At 37.2% G+C, this 21,267-nt stretch overlaps 4 protein-coding genes across 9 annotated transcripts; 2 read left to right on the top strand and 2 right to left on the bottom strand.

Annotated features, from left to right (window-relative positions):
- The first annotated feature begins 202 nt into the window (after nt 1-202).
- LOC112762461 (3-isopropylmalate dehydrogenase, chloroplastic) lies at nt 203-3,858 on the top strand. 2 transcript variants are annotated; one of them, XM_029294336.2, is made up of 5 exons: nt 203-911; nt 990-1,065; nt 1,168-1,256; nt 2,593-2,995; nt 3,072-3,858. In XM_029294336.2, the coding sequence occupies exons 1-4, from the start codon at nt 528-530 to the stop codon at nt 2,617-2,619; spliced, it is 576 nt and encodes a 191-aa protein (XP_029150169.1). In that variant the 5' UTR covers nt 203-527; the 3' UTR covers nt 2,620-2,995; nt 3,072-3,858. The 2 variants fall into 2 exon arrangements, with proteins under 2 accessions (XP_029150169.1, XP_029150167.1); XM_029294334.2 differs by having other exon boundaries at nt 400-911; nt 1,190-1,256.
- A 1,226-nt stretch (nt 3,859-5,084) lies between these two features.
- LOC112762459 (protein DECREASED SIZE EXCLUSION LIMIT 1) lies at nt 5,085-10,941 on the bottom strand. Of its 5 annotated transcripts, none has more exons than XM_025808293.3 (15): nt 10,736-10,941; nt 8,706-8,781; nt 8,416-8,546; nt 8,286-8,348; nt 8,136-8,207; nt 7,994-8,050; nt 7,685-7,833; nt 7,222-7,280; nt 7,047-7,137; nt 6,641-6,707; nt 6,286-6,368; nt 6,111-6,202; nt 5,696-5,802; nt 5,431-5,494; nt 5,085-5,321 (listed from the first exon to the last, which is right to left on the bottom strand). In XM_025808293.3, exons 1-15 carry the CDS (start codon nt 10,759-10,761, stop codon nt 5,223-5,225), a joined length of 1,236 nt encoding a protein of 411 aa, XP_025664078.1. In that variant the 5' UTR covers nt 10,762-10,941; the 3' UTR covers nt 5,085-5,222. The 5 variants fall into 5 exon arrangements, with proteins under 5 accessions (XP_025664078.1, XP_025664077.1, XP_072079380.1 ...); XM_025808292.3 differs by having other exon boundaries at nt 7,222-7,307; XM_072223279.1 differs by having other exon boundaries at nt 8,706-8,786; nt 10,736-10,880.
- A 558-nt stretch (nt 10,942-11,499) lies between these two features.
- On the top strand, nt 11,500-14,802 carry LOC112762460 (probable 1-acylglycerol-3-phosphate O-acyltransferase). Its single transcript, XM_025808297.3, has 10 exons — nt 11,500-11,639; nt 11,721-11,879; nt 12,219-12,455; nt 12,768-12,814; nt 12,953-13,071; nt 13,177-13,337; nt 13,583-13,692; nt 13,786-13,885; nt 14,298-14,421; nt 14,502-14,802. The coding sequence occupies exons 2-10, from the start codon at nt 11,740-11,742 to the stop codon at nt 14,625-14,627; spliced, it is 1,164 nt and encodes a 387-aa protein (XP_025664082.1). The 5' UTR covers nt 11,500-11,639; nt 11,721-11,739; the 3' UTR covers nt 14,628-14,802.
- Nucleotides 14,803-17,077: 2,275 nt separating this feature from the next.
- On the bottom strand, nt 17,078-20,931 carry LOC112766710 (uncharacterized). The gene has a single exon (XM_025812603.3). It carries the CDS (start codon nt 20,757-20,759, stop codon nt 17,328-17,330), a length of 3,432 nt encoding a protein of 1,143 aa, XP_025668388.1. The 5' UTR covers nt 20,760-20,931; the 3' UTR covers nt 17,078-17,327.
- Nucleotides 20,932-21,267: the final 336 nt, after the last annotated feature.

Raw genomic sequence — 21,267 nt, forward strand, 5'->3', positions numbered from 1 at the left:
CTTTCTCTGCATTTCATCTATTTGATATTATTCTCCAACTAACACTATTGTGTATGTTTTGAATTAACATTAACTGATACTTCAATACCGGTATAGATAAACAATGTAGGGACAAATATTAGGAAACCAATGAGAAAACTCACTGCTTTAGAGCTTTCCAGACTAATGGGATATATATGTGTAAACAAAGAGGAAAATATGTGTAAAGGTAAACGTATGTACATAATTCGAGTCTATAACAGCCTTGTTTAGAATGCATCTGATTTGAAATTATAAATGAATTGAATTCTATTTCTTGTTTTGGAATAGAAAAAAACATGAAGTTTAATTTCGATGAGAATTCCAATTCTTATTTTACCCCATTTACAAATTAGATCTACTTTAATCTGATTTCAAAATCAATTTTCACCTAAATCTCACTTAAACTGTGCAATATCAAAAATACCCCTGTCCAAATTATAATATTCCATAATCTCTTCGTAATCAAGAGAGTGGGAGAAGAGTCGAGCTCGAAACCCAGAAAAATAATGGCGCCTTCTCTGCAGTTGTTCCATCCTCCGAAGCCCCTCACGCACTTCAATCGCTTCTCATCCACCTCCTCAAGGCCTGCTTCCGTAAGGTGTTCTGCAGCCGCCGCTCCTGCTTCCGTTCCCCCCCTTATTGCGTCAGGGATCACATACGAGTTCCGAGAGATGCTTCTGGGTGGCGCTGCATTGGACGCCACCGGAGTCCCCATGCCCAACGAGACCCTTTCTGTTTCGAAGCAATCCGATGCCGTTCTTCTTGGTGCCATTGGAGGCTATAAATGGGATAAAAACGAGAAACATCTGAAGCCAGAGACTGGGTTGCTTCATCTCCGGCCTGGCCTTCAAGTTTTTGCAAATCTCAGACCAGCCACTGTCTTCCCACAGGTATTAATCAGCTCTTGCTGCTTCTTCTCACATGGAAATAATCTGCATGCCTTTTAATTTGTGCTGGTTATCCTCTAGTTGGTGGATGCTTCAACCCTTAAGAAAGAGGTTGCTGAAGGTGTTGATCTCATGGTTGTGAGGGAACTCAATGGCGGTCAGTCCTCCTTCGGTTCCCCGCTCATTATACTGAATTTCTAGTTGCTGTCCCCTGATTCGTAGGGTTAAATCTTCTTGTCCGTGCTCTCTGCTTATTCAGGTATATATTTTGGAAAACCCAGGGGCTTTGGAACCAATGAAAATGGCCAGGAGACTGGATTTAACATTGAGATTTACTCTGCTCATGAGGTATCTTACTAATTGGACATGCTTCTCTGCATGAATTATAACATGCTTGTGATTTGTGAGTGAAATATAAACAAAAGCTTTGGTTGCAATAGAATTTGTCAAGGTTGTTGACCTTGGTTGAATACTTAAGTGGAAGAGAATTCATGTGCACTATTTGATTACAGATTTTATTATTATACAATGATTCAGAATAGTCGATTGAGCCAACACATGTTGTGAAAAATATATCCAATGATTCAGAACTTTCACAATTGTTTGATGTGAGATTATGTTGGAGGGGTTTCTTTCATAAAGAAGGATGGAAAAAAGATTGTGTGGAAGGGACATCTAAGTTAATGTGTTGCTTACAGTTTTCACTTTTTTTTTTCTTGGTTTCTCTGAAGTAGCTTGTAGTTTTCTTATGGTGAGAAGTTGTTCCTTTCTTGTCTCTATAACTATTTTGTACATTCTCAATGGATCTATGATCCTCTAATTTATTGTTTTTTAATAAAAACATGATCATATCAAATGAGTGTCATAATCACACACAAATAAGATTATAGAAAAAAAATGAAAAAGTTATCAGATGTTGATTTTTTTTAAAAATAATTTAAATTTCTCATTTTTAAAAAAATTTCCCCTATCATAATTTCATGGGTGAGATGGATCTAACTGGTGAGGTTGTGTTAGACCAATTTTACTTATAAGTGATTTATATAATTATATTATCTAATTTAATTGATAAATAAAATTATACTTAATATTTATTGAGGGGTAAAAATGTCTTAGAGAAATAATGTAATTCATCAACAAGTCATTTCAAACAATGGAATTCAATTCTATCTCATTAAATGAGTTAGTTGTTCCAAACTATGGAATTGAATTCCATTTCTTTAGGAATTCATTTCTTGATGGAATTGAATTCTAATTCCATCATTTAAAGGTGTCCAAACAGGCTGTAAAATTTCAAACAATAATAGGGAAAAAAATTTAATATTCTTATAGTTGAAACCTTCAATCTGCACTATAATTTGAAGGTGCAAGAGGATGACTTTGTTGGTTTAGTTTGAAATGTTGTTGGTTTCAGTCCTGGTCATATTGCTTGCTTATTAAGTATAGGATTAGACCGCAAATTATGTACAATAAATGTATGTATAGAATTTGCTTTTTTATTATTATTTTCTCAATACTAATAGTAACAAAAATTAATTAAGGACAAAATAAACTAATAGTTAAAGCATTCACAATGCACCATATTCGGTTGGCTTATGAGGATGTTTTTGAAAATATACTTTTGTATGTTATTGTTCTTTCCAAAATAGTTTGTAAAGAAGAATCTAAATTGTAAGTGCTGCAGGGAATGTTCAAGGATGTTAATGTATAAAAAATTAATCATGATATGGGGCATCCAACGAAATAGGACCAAGATGATATGCAACTCTTGCGACCATCTCCTTGGCTACATCTACGATGACGACCCTCCATTCACTGATACTCCCAATGTAACACCCTAACTTTTAGCACCTCATGATCGTACTAAAAGTTTAGGTGTTACTTACCTCTAACCCTTTTTATTTTATACTATATTTATTTAATATTGAGCCTTCGTGAATACGAATCGGAATTTTAATCAAGAAAACGGAAGGTCTTTACTGTAAAACTCTTAATCACAAAAATATACTGAGTAGGCACAGGAAGGTGGCAACACCACCAATGTCAATGAAAATACCACTGAAGGAGGGACAGTATTAAATTCCGTGGTGAGTCCAATGTATAAGAATAGATATGTTATATTATTTTGTTGTTTGCTCTCTGTAACTCTTTAATTTGTCACAGACCAGGGCATGAAAAGCCAAGAAGAAATTGCCAAAAATTCTATAAGAGTTGGAGCAGTGGCCCAAACTCAGAGTGAAGAAATTCCATTGTCACAATTTGCACCCCAAGCTGAGAGGGTCATTTTTAAAACATCTGTTTGATGCTGTATATTATTGCATATCAATTTCATAGACACATTCAGTTAATTAATTTAGTAAACTTGTAACAAGCTGTAGGAGAAAACTCCAATAGCAATCCTAGACCATTTAGAGAGAAACACCAAATTGTTAGGCCCATAGCTCCATGTATTGTACCCCCACCTGTACCAGCACCTGTACCAACATTATGGTTCAAATCTCAACCTTCACAAGCTTCAAACCTGAGGCTTCACAACTCACAGAATTAATGCACTGGGCTAATAGCTGATATGACAACTCCAAGAAACACAAATGGTGCAATTTCTGCAGAGACGATGGCTACTACATCACGACTTCTTAAATTTGCGCCAACACCCGACTTTAGGCCTCCAGGACTTAGGCTTCTTAAGCACCATTGATAATGTTAATAGGGTTATAGAAATGTGAATTGTTGTTTTGGTATTTTGGATGTCTAATTTGCATCTTTAAGACTTGAAGTGATACAATGGTATTTTGGCTGTTTAGTTTTTTTATTTAGGGCCATGTTGCTGCCCATGCTATGCTATTTAAACTATGAATAGATAAATAGCTTGTTAAGTATCAGTATGAATATAACATATGAACTTGTATGCTTTATATGAAATTAGTTAAATCCATGCTACATGTACAAATATTTACTGTCATAATTTTGAATTAAGTTCAGCGAAGAAACTTTGAACATTAATAACAATAATTCATTTTCATTTAACTTCAAGAGTGTTTAACACATGATTTTATCCCATTACAAAAAACTCTTGGCTAATCTAAAATTATTCATCAAGTTCTCCACAAAATTGGCGTGAACAAGCAGGTAATCACAACTCCACCAAAAAATACAAAAACACTACATCCTAAACCCAGACATGTACTTTCACCTATTTTTAATCTACATTTTTCCAATTGATTTTCTAATCCAATCAACCTATCATCTAGTTCTTTCACCTTATTATTCACCACATTACTTAGGTCTTCAAATCGATTCTGCTTCTTCATCAATACCCCCTTTGAGATTGTCTTCACAACATACTCATTAAATGAAGAAACATAATCATCTAACAACATACTCATTAAATGAAGAAACATAATCATCTAACTAAGCAAAGAATGAGCAATGAGCTTCTACTGCAATTTGAATGAACTTTGTGAGACTAATAGTGAGTACAGAATTGAACTAACCAAAACATTAATACCATAAATATATATATCTTGAAGGGCAACGAAAGAATAACCTATCTAGATTATTTTCAGTCCCAAACATAAATAGAATAGCATGAAATCCGCAATAGCACTTTGGGAGGACCCATCTCTTCTTTCTCCGAGCCCCAATACTCTCACTAGAGTTCATGCTGCAAGTCAAATTATTGCCTCCAATTCACAAGTTCGAGGATGAACAACGTTCTCCACTCCCAATCATGGTGCCCTAGGATTTGCCTTTTGTTGTTTCACATACGAATGAGTAAAGAGATTAGGGGTGCAAAGAATCATCCAAATTAAGTTTTTATTCTGCTGTTACTAAAATGACAACATTTTTGGAGGCAGAGGGACAAATCAACCCTGTCCGTTCTTCCTAATCCAACATGACACTTCACTCTGAATAAATGTCCACATCAACGTCAATAACTATCACATAGGATCTTTCCATCAATTTTAGTCAAGGGATACAATGGAGGGACCAAAATGACTCACTTTAGAGACGGACAAAGGCCAACATGGATGTCTTGTTTTAACAGAAATCGCCTTGTCCTAATTTAGAATGGACAAGAACCAGACTCGATGTTCACCCTAATATATGTAAATATAAAATACATATTGAGAATATGTAAAACAACATATATAAATATACATAAATACATAGGGATTAAATTAATAATTGATTTTTATTGTCCACGTTATCAACATAAATAAGTGGAGAATAGTAATGAAATTACTAAGATAGCATCACTCATTCATTCACATGATATAATTACAGGCATCGAATAGATTCATAAAAATTATTTCATGTTCGAGGAGGATATAATTCCCAAAGCCCCACCGTTGTGTCTTCGGAGGCAGAGGCCATAAGCTTACAATCATATGAGTAAGTTACAGCATTGCACTGCACCATTGACATTTCATGCAAATAAAAAAAATGCATGTTAAATAAATAAATAAAATATAGTCTAATCTGCATCAGATATATAATGTAACAAACAACAATGACATACCGTTGCATGGTGATACTTTAGTATTGCTAAAGCATTTCCTTTGCGGTAATTATATATCCTTACTCTGCCAATAAGTGGTCAAAGACATATTAAACAGCATTGTTTTATAAAAAATATGGAATAGTAATGTGGCAAACAAATTATTACAAATCATCCTTAGCTTGTATAAAATGGAATAATTTTCGGAGCGTGGAGGAGTTTAAATGATATCAAGACAAGTAAAATTATAGATCAAGTAAAAGAAAAGAGTAAATGAATTCAAAACCTGTGGTCCCAACCGGCAGTTGCAGCAATTTTTTCATCAGGACGAATTGAAGTGCCTGATATGCCAGGTCGCTCCAAATTGATTTCTTTCTTGATTACACATATACCCTTAAATCAAAATGATACACAAATAAATAAGAAAAAGAAAGACTAACTGAAAGTGTCATAGAAAATAACCATAGAATACAATCATGTGAAGTGTCATCTCATCATCTCATTTCTAATATCACATTTCCGCTTGACCGAATTATAGTTACTCTGATATTTGTACTGATCATACATACCATCACATTAACAGCAAATCCATATTTCATTGTGTTGCTACTTAATACTTACAAGTAGTTTACTTAGAATAATTGATTGTAGAACATGTGTTTTAGCAGAAGAAGAAAATATAAGAAAATGAATGAATTTACCGAAGAGTGGTCCAAGCTATACATTACAATCTTGTCATCTGCAGCTCCTGAGATGCCCCCACTGCATGACCCATCAATACAGATGCTCAAAACTGCAAAATTGACCAGTTATTAACTAAACTTTGTTAAACAAAATTCAAAGGAGAGAAGAGTACAAGGACACTGAATTAAGTACCTGGTTCAGAATGGAGCTTTACAGCGGTTACTGGAACTCCAGGATTTCGTACATCCCACCAAAGCATGGAACCATCCTCATAACTAGGAACATTCGGAATACAAGTATGAGATGGTCGTCAATTTCAAAGGAGTTAACTTGGATTTTTGGCAAATTAAAAATTGAAATCCAATGTTTAAATTTCCATAGTTCTAAAGCAAAACAACATTGGTTCAATGATCATAACAATTTAAAATCATAGCTTTGAACAATACATAAATTTAATCGTTGAGTTCAACATAGTCCCAACAACTTAGTGAAAGAACCACACACATGCAACCAGAGAGGGAGAGAAGAAAGAGCATCAAGAGTATACCCGGCCAAGACATTTAGAGATCCCTGTGATTCAGATGGTAAAAACAATTGAAGTGCCATGCACATCCCTGAGAAGAAAAGTTTGTTTTAATATCCAAAATGAGAATAAAAAAGAGAGAGCAAAGCATAAGAAATACTGTAAGGGCTTAACTACCAATTATATGCAAAAAATGATGGAAATAAAGGATGCAATAGCACATTAGCAGGAGAAAACGTAAACAATGATGAAAGCTTTAGCACTTGTCTACTTTCCTCTAGTAAAATGCCAAAGTTTAATCGGCATCTTACTTGAATCATATATTGAAAATCATAATTATATTACAGCACAATCTAGCCTGAGAAATAAGTGTTTACAAAATTGATGGCAGAAAGATGAACCACAAAAATCATATAGGCCAAAAACTAACCTCTATCTTTGTTGCAAACTGAAGAGCTACTAGGGTTGCTTGAAGGGAGTCGTACAAATCTTTCAGCTGATTTGAGATCCCAAATTTCGACCTTCAAAGAGTAAAAAACCAATGAGCATCAAAGTACGTACTTTGGGAAATGAAGGTAATACATATATGAGGAAGACATACAAACCTCAGAAGGGTTCTCCCCTGCTAAAGCCACATACTGTAGCCCGTCAGCATACATATTTTCTGTGACGTAATGAGGTTTCTTCAATGCTAGTATGTTACATATAAAATATAAAGTTTATTTAAGTAATGTAGGGAAAAACATTTAGGAGAACACAAAAGGAAATGAAAGAGACTGAATCTAAAGACAAGGAATTTGGTTCATCAAGGAAGCATCTCCAAAGTCTTTTTGAATAAGTTAAAGGACACAGGAAATTGTTCAAAATGAAAGTAAATAAATAAATCCAAATCTAATCGAATTTGAATTTGATTTATTAGAGCAGAAATGAAGTCACAGCTTACTATGTGTTAATGTTCTAGAGTTCTGGTATTGTAAAAGGATAGTAGAAATTCCAACAATAGGTTCCAGAATGGCAAAAGCATCACCAAATTTATCAAAGATTCATTATAGACAAATGCTTGCATACCTTCAGAGCTTTGAGAAGAACTTCTATCGTCAAGAATTTCTATATGAGAAGGTCGCCCTAGTTCTTTTGTAGGGAAACATTTAGGATACTTGACAGTGGAAAGCTTGCAAAAGTGATAAGTGTTGGTATTGATGGTAAGCAGTGGACTCCTGAAAATTCCAAAAAATAGTAACACGAAGTGATTATTCAGGAACATCTGTGTAGCCTTATATTACAATTTCAGAAAAAGCTATAGCTCTATGAATTTAAAAAAAAAAGGGAAAAGAGAAAAGAGGAATATTTGAAAATAAAGGTGAGTGAGTTGAGTACCTAGACAAAGCAGCATGAGCAAAGTCCCAAACTTTAACAGTTCCATCCCTACCCTGGCTACATGCATAGCATACAAAATCATATGAATGAATGAAATGAATTCCTATGAAGCAACAGAAAGAGTTTCAATGAGGAAGAGCACCTAACGAGTTTATTGGTTCCAAGGGAAGCACTAGTGGTGACAGCAACAATCCCGTGGGCAGCACTGTGTATCCTGCAATACATACAAAAATAACCCAGAATCAGAATCAGAGATGTACATAGTAATGATTTGTAAAGATTGATAGAATACCAAGAAGAAGAGAGAGTTCGATGCTGAAGGGTATCCCAAATGCGAACTTCACCGTCAACAGAACTGCAACAACAACATCTTCAGCTGAAGCCACTCAAGTTAACTAAGGAGTGGATGAATAAATAGCTACCCAGAGAAGAGAATGCGATCAGAGGGATGAAAACAAATGTCCGTCACGGAAGCACGGTGGCCCCGTAGCACCGCCACCGGATCAGGTGCTGCTGTCGCCTTCTTGCTCATTCTGCCACTGGGATGTTTTTGCTGTGACAAGATATAACAAAAAGAAAAGAGATGGTCATGGGAAAAAGTAGTGTTGGAATTAACTAATTTTTACTTGGGATTGGGTCTGAGATACATTGGGCCCAAAGTCTGACCCAACAGCAAGAAAAGCATAAACACAACCCATTTTAGTGTGCTTACCTGTTTATAGAGAAAGACCAAATACAGCGTTCGAGTTTGTGATGTAATCCCTGGGATGGGAGGCTGTACAATCCATCTAACCTAAAAAAAAAAAAAAATCAAAAACAGTATCGAGAAACTTTTGCAAGGTTCTGAAAACCGAATTAATCATTAAACCATTCTAATTATTAATTTACTGATTCAACTATAATTCAATCGAAATAATTATTTTATAATAAAATAATAAATAAAATATAAAAAATATAAGTATTTCTAACCATCAAAGATTTATGCCGTGGCAAAATTAACCACGAAAAAATTAAACTAACAAAATGACCATGAAAGATAAGTTTTCTGTTCGACAAAAATACTTGATTGTTAAATTTAAAGCTAATTATGTTAAAAATCCTCTACAATTTCCAAATTACCCATTTTTTTAATCATCTTCAACCTTTTAATTACTCCACTCATCTCATTCCTTCAATCTCTTCCACCGCCATTACTCCTTTTCTCCTTTTATTTTTTTGGTTGAACCATATTCAATATTCAAATTGCATAGTTTAGAATCCCACTTTCTTTTCTCTAACTATCACGAGCCTCCCTTCTCCACTCTCACCCACACCCACATCCACCCTCACTTGTTGCAAATCTTGGCAAACCACCGCTGACCAAACACAACTCTACCACGTAGTCTTCGGGATTGCAGACTCGTCGAAGCTTTTGGAGTAGAGGAGGAACTACATCAAACTATGGACAAGGCGAGCGAGATGTTCGACGTGGTATGGCTTGACAACAAGGTTGGCTCCTGTGGGAAGGGAGAGCGGCTGCCGCCGGGGAGAATCTCGGACAACACTTCAAAGTTTTCGCACACGAACCGTCAGAGACACCATTCAGCGACCAGTCAGAGACGTCGGCACTGGAAATGGGGAACGCGCGGACAACCTTGATTCTTAGGGTTCCAGCTTGTTCAGATTATTCCATTGATTTTGGTAATGGGGTGGCTGAAAGTTTGTATTTTTCAATTGTTTTCAACTTGTGTTATTTCTTTGGTTTTTACTGAAAAATGAGAAGACTAGATTAAGAGTGAAAAAGTTCTTGCATGTTGATTAATCACTAATAAGCTAAACATAGGATTTATTGAACTTGGGAGCCCAATGTTTTGATTGCAGTGATTGAGGTTGTGAAATTTGTGGATATTGAAGATGTGCATTGATTTAGAGGAGGGTGGGTTTGAACTTTTATAGCGTATAGTCTCTAGTTCTGGTAAGAGAAATTCATAGGACGAGGATTTCCATGATGATTTTGGGTTTATGGGTTGTTGAGAGTAATTTTTGAAAATGGGTTCAATCGTCATAGTGGTCATGATCAGAGTTGGGAGGGACCGAGGGAAGCTCTAAAAATCTTTGGTTGGGAGAGGCATAGCTTGAAGGAGGAAGAAAAAAGCATGGATTGAGAATTCATCTTTCATGGTGGTGGAAGAGGCTGAAGGAATCACAAGAGTGGAGGAGTTAAAAGGTTGGAGATGATAAAAAAGTGTAATTTGGAAATTTTAGCGGATTTTTAACAGAGTTAACTTTAAAAGTAACAATTTGATATTTTTGTCAAACAGAACTCATTTTTCATAGTCATTTCGTTAGTTTAATTTTTTAAAACATAAGTATATTCTAATATAAACTCTAAAATATCATCTAAACTAATACTAAGATCAAAACAATATAAAGAAATCCAATGTCAAGAACAATGAATTAAGATAACAACATAAACTAAGATCAAATCGACAATAATAAGATTAAGATAAAAAATAATTTATCAAATTAACAAGGTATCAAAATGTCAAGAACAGCACCACAACAACAATTTATCAAATTAACAACTTAATAAGATCAAGAATATAACAAAACAAGTTAATAATCAAAACAAGTTATAATCAAAACAAGTTAATCCAGCAAACCAACAACAAAACAAGAACTGGAATAGCAACCAAATTAAAGCAACAACCAACTAACAATAACTGAAAATCAACAGAGGAGCGAGAGGGAGCTGGAGCTTACCTGAGACTTTCACACGTTCTGAACATCAACAGAGGAGGGAGAGGGAGCTGGAGCTTTATAACTCAACGGAGATGGCTAAACAGCGGCGGAACGGAGGCTGAACAGAGGCTAGAAGACGAGGGTTGGAGCACGGCGGAACAGAGGCTGCACGGCGGCGGGAGCACGGCGTAACGGCGGCGGAAGCACGGCGAAACAGAGGGGAAGCTCGTCAAAATAGGCGGAATAGAGGCGTTGCGACGAGTTGGAGCGACACGGACGGCATCGGTGGCTGGACAGGTTGAAGAACGGCGACAAGATGGAAGTTGCAACTTCCTCTGCTGCCTTCAGAGATGGAGGTCTTCTAGAGTTGAGAGAGAGGCCAGGGAACTGGGAACTGGGGACTGGGAGTTAGGGCTTTTTTGTTTTTTTTTCCCCTGATTGGCGTAAAACGGTGCCAAAGCTTTTCTTCAAAAACTGGTCAGGTACCGGTTCGGTTCGACCGACTGGTTCCTGTCCGGTTTAAATCCGATTTTTTGTGATGGCGGTTTTTCCTATTACCCGAACCGCTACAGACACCGTTTCTCGGTTCGAACCAGTTTCCAGAATCTTGAACTTTTGAGAAATGAGAATAATAGCCGATATTGACCGGCAGGGAATAGAACTGCATGAATGTGCGTCACTGCGCGCGTAAGCAGCAGCAGTTGTTAAGCAATAAGCATGTTTTGACGCTCCCCAAAAGTCTTCTGTTGCCTTCCCTTCAAAAGGGAAGATTCATACAAGGCTCGTTCCAGTTGCTGCTAAGTGCTAAGTTGCTAAATAATTTGTAGACAGACTATTCAATATATTTTCCTCATTGCGTGGAGCGTAATCAACCGCTAATTGCTTTGCACTCTTTGACATTATTTAATCAATTTTGAAACCGAAGGTATCAATCATCGACCTTACCTTGCTTCGAACAGAGACTGAGGAGATTCTTACTTCTTAATTCGTTAAAACACACAATTAGGCTCTGTTGGTCTGCAAAAATGGCCGGAGAGAATAGCAAGAACGACGTCGCAGTGTATCCTCCCAAAACAAGACGGTTGTGGCCTTCTCTTCTCCGTTGGATTCCGACTTCAACGGAACACATCATCGCTGCCGAGAAGCGACTCCTTTCTCTCGTCAAGTTAGTATTTTTATCCATATTTCCCCTCTTTCATTATTTTTACGCTCCTAATTCCGAACCCTAAATTTCAATCAAGTAATTTGGTTGCATACTATAATATTTGTTATGACTTATGATTTATGAGTTACGACCATATCAATATGCACCATCAAACTTTATTGAAAATCATGATCAATTTTCAGGTGAAATGACAATCATTGCTGAACTGTTTTTCATTAGATGAAGATGCTATCGTTAAATTTATGCTCCTTTGGACTTTTGTTTGACTTAGCATATATCTGGTATGAAATTTTCTGTCTGATTCACACATTAAAGTTACATTTTTATTTTGATTGGCAGGACTCCCTATGTTCAAGAACATGTTAATATTGGCTCTGGTCCTCCTGGCTCTAAAGTTAGATGGTTCCGTTCATCAAGCGACGAGCCACGGTTTCTTAACACTATTACGTTTGATAGTAAAGATGACTCCCCTACGCTTGTAATGGTCCATGGATATGCAGCTTCCCAGGGTTTCTTTTTTCGCAATTTCGATGCTCTTGCAAATCATTTTAGAGTCATTGCTGTTGATCAACTTGGGTGAGTTTGACTTTCTTTTATGGTCTAAAACTACATTTCTGAGTTATTGCTTGCTTTGCCTGGTCTCATGCTCCATTGTGATGTAAAAATAGATTTCTAATTGAATATAGACTGCTTAATTCAGTTAATTTAGCATTTTACATTGCACCCTATTTGTTAAGCAAAAACGACATGAAACGGTGATGGTGTTATTTTCATTATCTATTATTACCTGTTCTTATTTTTATTTTATACATTTTGAGGTTAGAGGAAGAGTCAAAGTGAGGTTTACAACTTTTCCCTTACTCGCTGTCTTGCATCTGTTTATTGTAGCTGGGGTGGATCAAGCAGACCTGATTTTACATGTAGGAGCACTGAAGGTTAGTTAAGTATTATGTGTATATTGTCACTAGATAAAATGCAATTTTGTGGTTAATTTGGAATTGAAAGGTTTTACTTAGTTACTTATCTTAAAAGTTAATGGAACACCAACTTATGATTTGTTGCTGATACTACAGAAACTGAGACATGGTTCATAGATTCTTTTGAAGAATGGAGGAAAGCCAAAAATCTGAGCAATTTTATACTGCTTGGACATTCTTTTGGTGGTTATGTTGCTGCCAAATATGCACTCAAGGTGAATCCCTTCCCACATTTTATTTAAATGCTACAGTCATGTCTCTTTTTTTTTTTACTTCTTTATTTAACTTTGCTAATGTCTGTTTCAAAAATTTTTATATAGCACCCTGAGCATGTAAAGCAATTGATTCTGGTGGGACCCGCTGGATTTACATCAGAATCAGATCCAAAGGCTGAGTTCATTATGAAGTTTCGAGCAACGTGGAAAGGAGCAGTTATGAACCATCTATGGGAATCTAATTTTACGCCTCTAAAAATTGTCAGGTGAAACCACTTTGTTCCATAACATTTTCTTTTAGGAAGTTTAGGTTGCTTTGCCATGCTTTATTAAATCTCGGAGCTCTCTAATTGTAAGGAGTTTATGTTCTCTTCATATACATTCGGGGATTATGCAGTATGGATATGGAACACCTTGATTTAAATACTTGTTTTTGTTTCATATGTTAATCATTTTTTATTTTATTTAGTTGCTTCTTCTTTTAAGAATATTATTCCTGTTCTTGTGGCAGAGGTTTAGGTCCTTGGGGTCCTAATATGGTCCGCCGATATACAGATATGAGGTTTGGTACGCGTGCACAAGGGGAAATACTGACTGAAGAGGAATCAAGATTGCTCACAGGTATGGCAAGATAACACATTGATATGTGGATCTGGTTTAGAAGTAATTCACATAAAGACTAAACTCTAATTTCCATTTTCCTCTCTATTATAGATTATATGTACCATGTATCAGCGGCCAAAGCTAGTGGGGAGCTGTGCTTAAAGTACATTTTTAAATTTGGTGCATTTCCTAGGATCCCCCTCTTTCACAGGTTTTATGATCATTCTCCTCCCTGTTTATAATTTATTATTCATCTTTAGCTAGCTATATATTTACTATTTAGAAATGATAAAGCTGCTGGCTTACCTGTGGGGGTTGTGTGTAATTGCATCTAATGAATTGTATATATCTAATACGTTTCATCAAGAAAAACACATTTGCACTGTGACAACACTAAGGGGGAAAACAAAACATAAAAGAAGAAAAGAAAGAGTAAATGGGATAATGACATTATCAAGATAATTTGTTGGTAAATTTCCAAACTTTCTAAGAATAATGTGTATGATTATGGCCTTAAACGAAGGTCTTGTTGAGTATTTATCTTAGGTTCAAATGCGAAGTCCTGTTTTAGTGTGCACTAGGCTTAAGGGTAATGCTTTAACTGGAGTTCTTTGGTGTTACAGTGCCTCAGAGTGGAAAGTACCCACCACATTCATATATGGTTTTGACGACTGGATGAATTATGAAGGGGCCCAAGAAGCTCGCAAGGATATGAAGGTTCCATGTGAAATCATTAGGGTCCCCCAGGTATAACATTCTCCAATTTTTCTGAAAGCTATTTTTCAATGATACTGTTGGGCATTAACAAAAATAGTTACTTGTTACAGGGAGGGCACTTTGTGTTCATTGACAACCCAAGTGGTTTCCATTCTGCTGTGCTTTATGCTTGTCGAAAATTTCTTAGACCTAATACAGACAATGAATCTCTTCCTGAAGGGCTAACCTCTGCATAGAGTACAATTTTGTGCCAATCGTGTCTATATTATTTATTTCGTTGTTTCACAGGACCAATGCATGTGGTGGATGTGGTAAATTTGTTCTGTCAAAGCAAAATTAGGATAAACTTTGTTATTCTTTACAGATGATTATTATTTAAACAATTCAACCACGTGAACAGAGGTGTTGAGAGATCCATTCTTTTACAATTTAAAGCATATATTATATTGATTGAACCAAAATAATTCCAAGAGTTGCAACATCCATAAATTGGGTTATCAACTTTTAGGTAGCGTTTGTTTTGAGGTACTGAGACAGAGACTGAGAGACTGAGACTCAGTATCGTGTTTGTTAATTCAGAGACTGGTACTAAAATTTCTGTCTTTGTCTCTAAAATTTCAGTATTTCAGTACCTCCAAAAAGTAGGGACACAGAAGACTGAAATTTTTAGAGATGGAGACTGAAACTTTAATAACATTTTATATCTAAAATACTTTCATTTCAATTAATTAATTCTAATTTTACCCTTTGTGTAAATTAAATTAGAGTATCAATATTGTTTTAATTCCTGTCTCCCATTTTGCACCAAATAGAATACTGAGATTTATTTCAATCCCTGTCTCTTAGTCTCTGTCTCTCAGTCTTAGTCTTTCGGTCTCTGTATCTCCACCAAACGCTACCTAAGTATTCTAAACTAGCATAATGCTTCCGCGATCCAATACATTAGTTCCTATTTAAGGAGTTTCTCCTAACTAAGGAAATGAGTTCAAGAGAGGAGCACTGTTGCAATTATTTTTGAAGATCAAACATAAGCTTGTAAGAGGAGGGAAAAAAAACAATGAAATGTGCTTGGTTCCCTACACTTTCCAGTTTTCAGTTTAGTCTTTGCCATCATATCTTACGTAAGATGTCATTAATTGAAGTTAAGAGTGACAACGACCCATCAATATTACTCTTCTTTTCTTTGGTTACAAATCTATCAATCTTTCAATACACTTAACTAAATACGTAGAGTCTGCAAAATGTCATGAGCTAATAAATTCCGGGTTTGAAGTTGTGGGCCATTATTTTATCAGACGTTTGGTGTTTCCTGCCTGAAAACAAAAGGAGGAAGGAGGAATTCACAATAGCACATTAACGCAGTTCTGTTAGTTTTTGTTGGCCAGGGCCATTGCCATGCCATGCACCCTGCATGCACCTGCACCACCCACTATTCATTCATTTTAATTTTAATTACAACATGTTGCTGTTGTCGTTTACAACCCGAATCTGTCAGTGACTTGAATTGGATTCTTCATTTTATTGGTCCCGTGACTTTGCCTGTGACAGTGGACATGCATATATCTTTCGTGCTAACATAAAATTTCTTCACAAAATTATATGACTGCTATTATGCACTAGAGTCCACGTGCAACCTAGCCCTACCCCTGTCAAAATCACATAATCCTCTTTATTCTTCCACACATTTTTTCATTTTTAAGAGAATATTTTTTTCCCTCTTTGTATAAATTTTTTTATACGTTACAATTTTTTTCTCACGTGGACGTCGTCCCTTTTATTCTATTTTTCTTTTTTTTTTTCCAACACATGAATTGAATGATATTCTTGTGATCGTTGGTGAAATATCAAATATCAAATGGCAAAATTACACATATAAAGTGTTGGTGGTACCGGTTCGCAGAGAAAATAGCGAAAAATACTCTATCTCTATATAAGTATTTTAGTACAGGAAGAATTTTAGATGTATGATGTATCAAATATACTGGTATTTCAATAAATATAATTTATAATTAAAAAAGGTTCAGAATCCAAATATAAAATTTTATAAAATTACTATTTGTATATTAAAATTAGTTGTTAAAATCAATCATCAATATATTTATATTTTATTATATATTTTATACTGATAATTAATTTTAATAAATAATTTTGATATACACATACCTGTGTTCCTTTATCAATATTCAATAGCATTTTTTAAACTATTTAATAAGGTTTTCCCTGGCTCGCTGCTTCCTAGAAAATAAGAAAATTACTTCTTAGAACCAGAATTTTCACAAAATATAAAAAAAAAAAGGAATTAACGGTTACTGACTTACTGCACTGGACAAGGTTTTTCTGTATATATTTTTTTCCATAATAAATCAAAATCATACTAATAAATTAATAAGTGAAAAACAAAATCTGATTTGGACAAACTGAGAGGTCCCATTCGCCAGTTTTGATGAGTATTTGTCTGTTTCTGTTCCATATTATGCCAAGCTCCATGTTAGATTAACGGTTACTTTCCAATAGCTTCCCAGATTGACACGTGTCAACATAGCTTTCTCCAATCCATGACAACAATACAAAATCCATTATATTATATATATACTAAAATTAATCATTAATATAAAATATATATTAAAATATAAATACATATTAAAAATAAATTAAATCATACATATATTTAAATATAAATATATTTGCTAACTATTTTTAGAAACTGATTTTAATGTTTAAATAATATTTTGATACAAAAAAGCTTCTCCTTTTGGCGGGATAAGGCTCTCTCCCGCTTTGACCATAAGTCAACATGCGGATAAAAATGAACAACAATCGTAATCATAATAACCGAACAACAAAGAAAAAAGAATGATTAGAAACTACAAAGCAAATTTCTACAACAACAATTAACGAGAATAATGATTAGATTTGATTGGATAATTAAAAAAGAATCATGCAGGGGAAGGCAGCGTTGTAGGATCGGCGGAGGAAGGTATTTCGGGTCCGACGCGACAACCTTCTAGCATGAAAACAATGTCAGGCATGGAAGGGCGATCAAGAGGGTCAGGTGATGTGCACAATAGAGCCACCTTTATACCCAACAAGAACTCTTCCCACTCGGAAGATTCAGGATCAATCTCAAGCAAACCAGGTTCCAACAACTCCGAAATCTGACCCCTTTGTAACTGCTTCTTCACCCACTTCACTATGTCCTCATCTTGCGTAAACATCACTGGTTTCTTCCCAGTCAGAATCTCCAACAACACGATCCCAAAGCTGTATACATCTGCTTCCTTCGTTGCTTGCCCCGTTAATGCTGCTTCCGGTGACACATAACCTAAGCTACCAACTGGGGTTGAAGACGATGAAGCTTCTGCTGCTGCTGCTCCTGCTATGGTTAATCTCTCTAACCCGAATTCGGACAAATGGGCCTCGAAATCTGCATCAAAGAGAACATTTTGAGGCTTCACATCACCATGAACAATTGGCACCGAGTGCAAGAAACTTAGCCCTCGAGCAATGCCCAGTGCAATGAGGTGCCGCATTGGCCAATTCAGCACATGTCCGTCTTGTTGCGAAGCTTCTTGAAGCAATGTTCCTAAGTTCCCGTTTGGCATGTAATCATACACAAGGAGCCTCACATCTGGTGCTCCTGCGTAGTATCCACGAAGAACAGTTAGATTTCGGTGCTTTACTTTTCCTAGTGACTCTGCTTCTTTGCGAAACGTGGCCTCGTTGATGGATCCGTCAGTGAGGCGGCGAATGGAGAGAACCATGCCGTCTTGGTAGGAGGCTTTGAAGACAAGACCGTGTCTCCCTCTGCTCAGCACATTCTCCTCATCAAAGTTTCTTGTTGCTTCCAATGTCTCCGCATATGTGATTTTGTTGTTGAACATTACTAGCTTTGGTCCTCCATTTTCACCGCTTCCTCTGCCTCTTTCTCCTCCCGTGCTTGTGCTTGTGGGGCTTCTTTTCTTCTCTCCGGTTACCCCTTGCCGGAGCTTGTTTCTCCATCTCCAGAGGCTGTAAACATAGCCGCAACAACACAGTGCCAAAATGATTAGTCCAGCCACAGCCACGCCTATGAAGATTATTAGTCTTCTCCTCTTTCTCCTTCTTACGTTTGCGCATTCTCTATGCAGAGGCTTGCCGCATAAGTTTTGGTTCATTGCAAACACGGAAGGGTCATTGAATCTTGAACCAAGCATTTGTGGAATCTCACCCTCAAGTTCATTGTTGGACAGATTTAGATTCTTCAAACCATTAATTTGAGAGAGGCTAACTGGAATTTCTCCATTCAATTGATTCGAGGAGAGATCCAATGAGGACAAGTTTGATAATTTGGCCAGGGATTCTGGTATATGACCTGTGAATTGATTATCATCCAACAAGAGTGAAATCAGAGCAGAACATTGTGATATTTCATTTGGTATATCACCCTTCAATCTATTGTGTCCCAAATTAAGCTCCTTCAAATGTGAAAGGAGCGAGATATCATCAGGAATGTTACCATCCAAACGATTTAAATGCAGCTCCAACACTTGAAGTTGAGAACAATCACCAATCTCAGGAGGTATTGAACCTGAAATGCTGTTGTGAGACAAAGATAGAACACTCAAGGAATCCAGGAATCCATAGGTTGGTGGAATTTCCCCAAAGAATGCATTATGAGTGAGATTAAGATACTGAAGACTAACAATGCTGCTGAAACCCTCGGGAACAGAACCACTCAATTGATTCTCTTGAAACGCAACAACTTGCAAACTTGGCAGACCAAAAAGTTCAATTGGCAATTCACCTGAAAGGTTCTGCTTGCTCAAATCCAACACAGTTAGCTTCATCAAGCTTCCTAGCGTAGCAGGAACCTTTCCATAGAATCCACATCGACTTAAATTAAGAATCTCCAAAGCTTTCAAGTCCCCAATGATATCAGGTAAAACTTGGCTGGAGAATCTGTTGTTGCTGAGATTCAGAGCACTCACATTCCCTAAATGCATTATCTCAGGGGGCACAGTGCCAGTCAGATTATTATTGCTTAAATTCAAAGTCTCAAGCGCAGAGAGTGTCCCATAACTGGCGGGAATAAAACCGGTGAACACGTTTCCAGCGAGTGATAGCATCTTCAAGTTACCAAGTTCGGCAAGAAAGGAAGGAATAGAGCCAGAGAATCGGTTCCCCTGAAGATCAAGAACCCTTAAAAACCTACAATTCACAATGCCGCTCGGAACTTCTCCGTGTAAAGAATTATTCGCCACTCTTAGTTCCTCCAGCATGAAGAGGTTTCCGATATCCGAAGGTAGAGTGCCGGAAAACGAGTTTCCAGAGAGATCTAGAACTTTCAGTGACGTGGCACTAGTTAACCAAGAAGGAAACTCAGCGTGAACAACGTGATTCTGTTGAATGTCAAAAACTTCCAAGACGCTGTTGATGACGCAGTTCTTTGTACTTTGCGGCTCGGAAACTCCCGTGAGAAAATTAAAGCCAAGCTTAACGATTCGAAGGGACGAAGAACCGCACAACAACGAAGTGGGGACCGAACCTGAAAGGTTATTCGTTGAAAGGGACAGAACCTGAAGCTTCGGCATCGTCCCCATTGTTGAAGGGATTAACCCTCCGATGGCATTCTTCTCGGCGCTGACGTGGACGAGGTTGGTGCAGTTTGCGAGAGCTGAAGGTAAGGTCCCATGCAAGTTGTTGGAGTCAAGCCAGAGATACTCCAGCTTCTTTAGAGCTCCGATGGTGACCGGAATCCCGCCGGAGAAGCCATTGTAGGACAAGTTGATTAGCTGGAGCTGAGATTTGGAGGAGAAGTTCGCCGGAATGTCGCCGGAGAATGTGTTGGATGACAAGTCGAGGTACCGGAGCGAGTCCGTTATGTCGCCGATGAGCGTTCCGGAGAGGAGGTTGTGGGCGAGGTTAAGTACCTGGAGGTTGGTGAGGTTGAGGAGCGGCGGAGGGAGGTGGCCGGAGAGGGAGTTGTTGTGGAGGTAGACTGCGCGGAGGAGGAGACAGTCGGAGAGGGAGTGAGGGATAGGACCGTTGAGGTTGTTGGAGTGGAGGCTGAGCCTCCTGAGCTGAGTGAGTTTGGAGAGCGAGTTAGTGAGTTGGCCACCGAGTTCGAGACGTGGTAAGCGTAGGTCGAAGACTCGGTGATTGTAACAGAGGACGCCACGCCAGTCGCACGGCGCTGACGGCGTTGAAGGGTCCCAGCCGTCAAGGGAGCCCATTGGATCCCGGAGGTTCATCTTAAACGCCGTTAAGGCCTCGATCTCGGCGATGGTTACGGTGCTCCTAGTTTGTTGGGCGCACGTTAAGGTGATGGTTATTGTGGTGAAGTACGCCACAGCCGTGAAGATGAGGAATGTAGCCGTTGTTAGTGCCATTGGAAGGAAGAACAATGTGGGAGCTGGCAACTCAGTAGCAAAATACAGTGCTAAGGTCTGAGACTGGCGTCTCTTGTATTTTTTATTTCTTTTATTATTACTTTGGGAGCGTTGCTAATTGCATTTTTGTTCCCTGTTCCCCACAAACCACAATATCAGTGTGTGCGCTCTTTTCTCTTTTTCACGTTGCTTCGGTTAAATTTGCTTTGCTTGCTCGCTCGCTCTATTCCCGAAACGGTTCTCAGAAGGCTTTTGTTGGCCTTTTTTCTACTATGAAAATGTGATGTTGGGTGAAAAGACCATCTTATATATCCGTAACCGTAAGGAACGAAGAAAGGTTTCTTTATGCTTTTAGAGCCGTGGTATTATTATATAATTATATTTCTTGTGAATATATCTTAAGAAAAAAGTTTAGAAAGTCAATAATTTTATTAAATTTTAGTCAGCATGTAACCAACAAAAAAAAGTGAGTTATTAGATGAAATTTTATACAAATTTTACACTATTA

The sequence above is a fragment of the Arachis hypogaea genome, chromosome 17, assembly GCF_003086295.3.
Source record: "Arachis hypogaea cultivar Tifrunner chromosome 17, arahy.Tifrunner.gnm2.J5K5, whole genome shotgun sequence".
Lineage (NCBI taxonomy): Eukaryota > Viridiplantae > Streptophyta > Magnoliopsida > Fabales > Fabaceae > Arachis > Arachis hypogaea.

What these genes read in the sequence shown, in the direction of transcription:
- LOC112762461 (XM_029294334.2), top strand. Translation starts at nt 528, where the DNA reads ATGGCGCCTTCTCTGCAGTTGTTCCATCCTCCGAAGCCCCTCACGCAC. An exon ending in CAGCCACTGTCTTCCCACAG is followed by an intron (nt 912 to 989) that starts GTATTAATCAGC and finishes GTTATCCTCTAG; the next exon opens with TTGGTGGATGCTTCAACCCT. An exon ending in AGATTTACTCTGCTCATGAG is followed by an intron (nt 1,257 to 2,592) that starts GTATCTTACTAA and finishes TAAGTGCTGCAG; the next exon opens with GGAATGTTCAAGGATGTTAA.
- LOC112762459 (XM_025808292.3), bottom strand. Translation starts at nt 10,761, where the DNA reads ATGTTCAGAACGTGTGAAAGTCTCAG. An exon ending in GATCGCATTCTCTTCTCTGG is followed by an intron (nt 8,349 to 8,415) that starts GTAGCTATTTAT and finishes TTGTTGTTGCAG; the next exon opens with TTCTGTTGACGGTGAAGTTC. An exon ending in GGAACCAATAAACTCGTTAG is followed by an intron (nt 8,051 to 8,135) that starts GTGCTCTTCCTC and finishes CTATGCATGTAG; the next exon opens with CCAGGGTAGGGATGGAACTG.
- LOC112762460 (XM_025808297.3), top strand. Translation starts at nt 11,740, where the DNA reads ATGGCCGGAGAGAATAGCAAGAACGACGTCGCAGTGTATCCTCCCAAA. An exon ending in CTGCCAAATATGCACTCAAG is followed by an intron (nt 13,072 to 13,176) that starts GTGAATCCCTTC and finishes ATTTTTATATAG; the next exon opens with CACCCTGAGCATGTAAAGCA. An exon ending in AAATCATTAGGGTCCCCCAG is followed by an intron (nt 14,422 to 14,501) that starts GTATAACATTCT and finishes TACTTGTTACAG; the next exon opens with GGAGGGCACTTTGTGTTCAT.
- LOC112766710 (XM_025812603.3), bottom strand. Translation starts at nt 20,759, where the DNA reads ATGGCACTAACAACGGCTACATTCCTCATCTTCACGGCTGTGGCGTAC.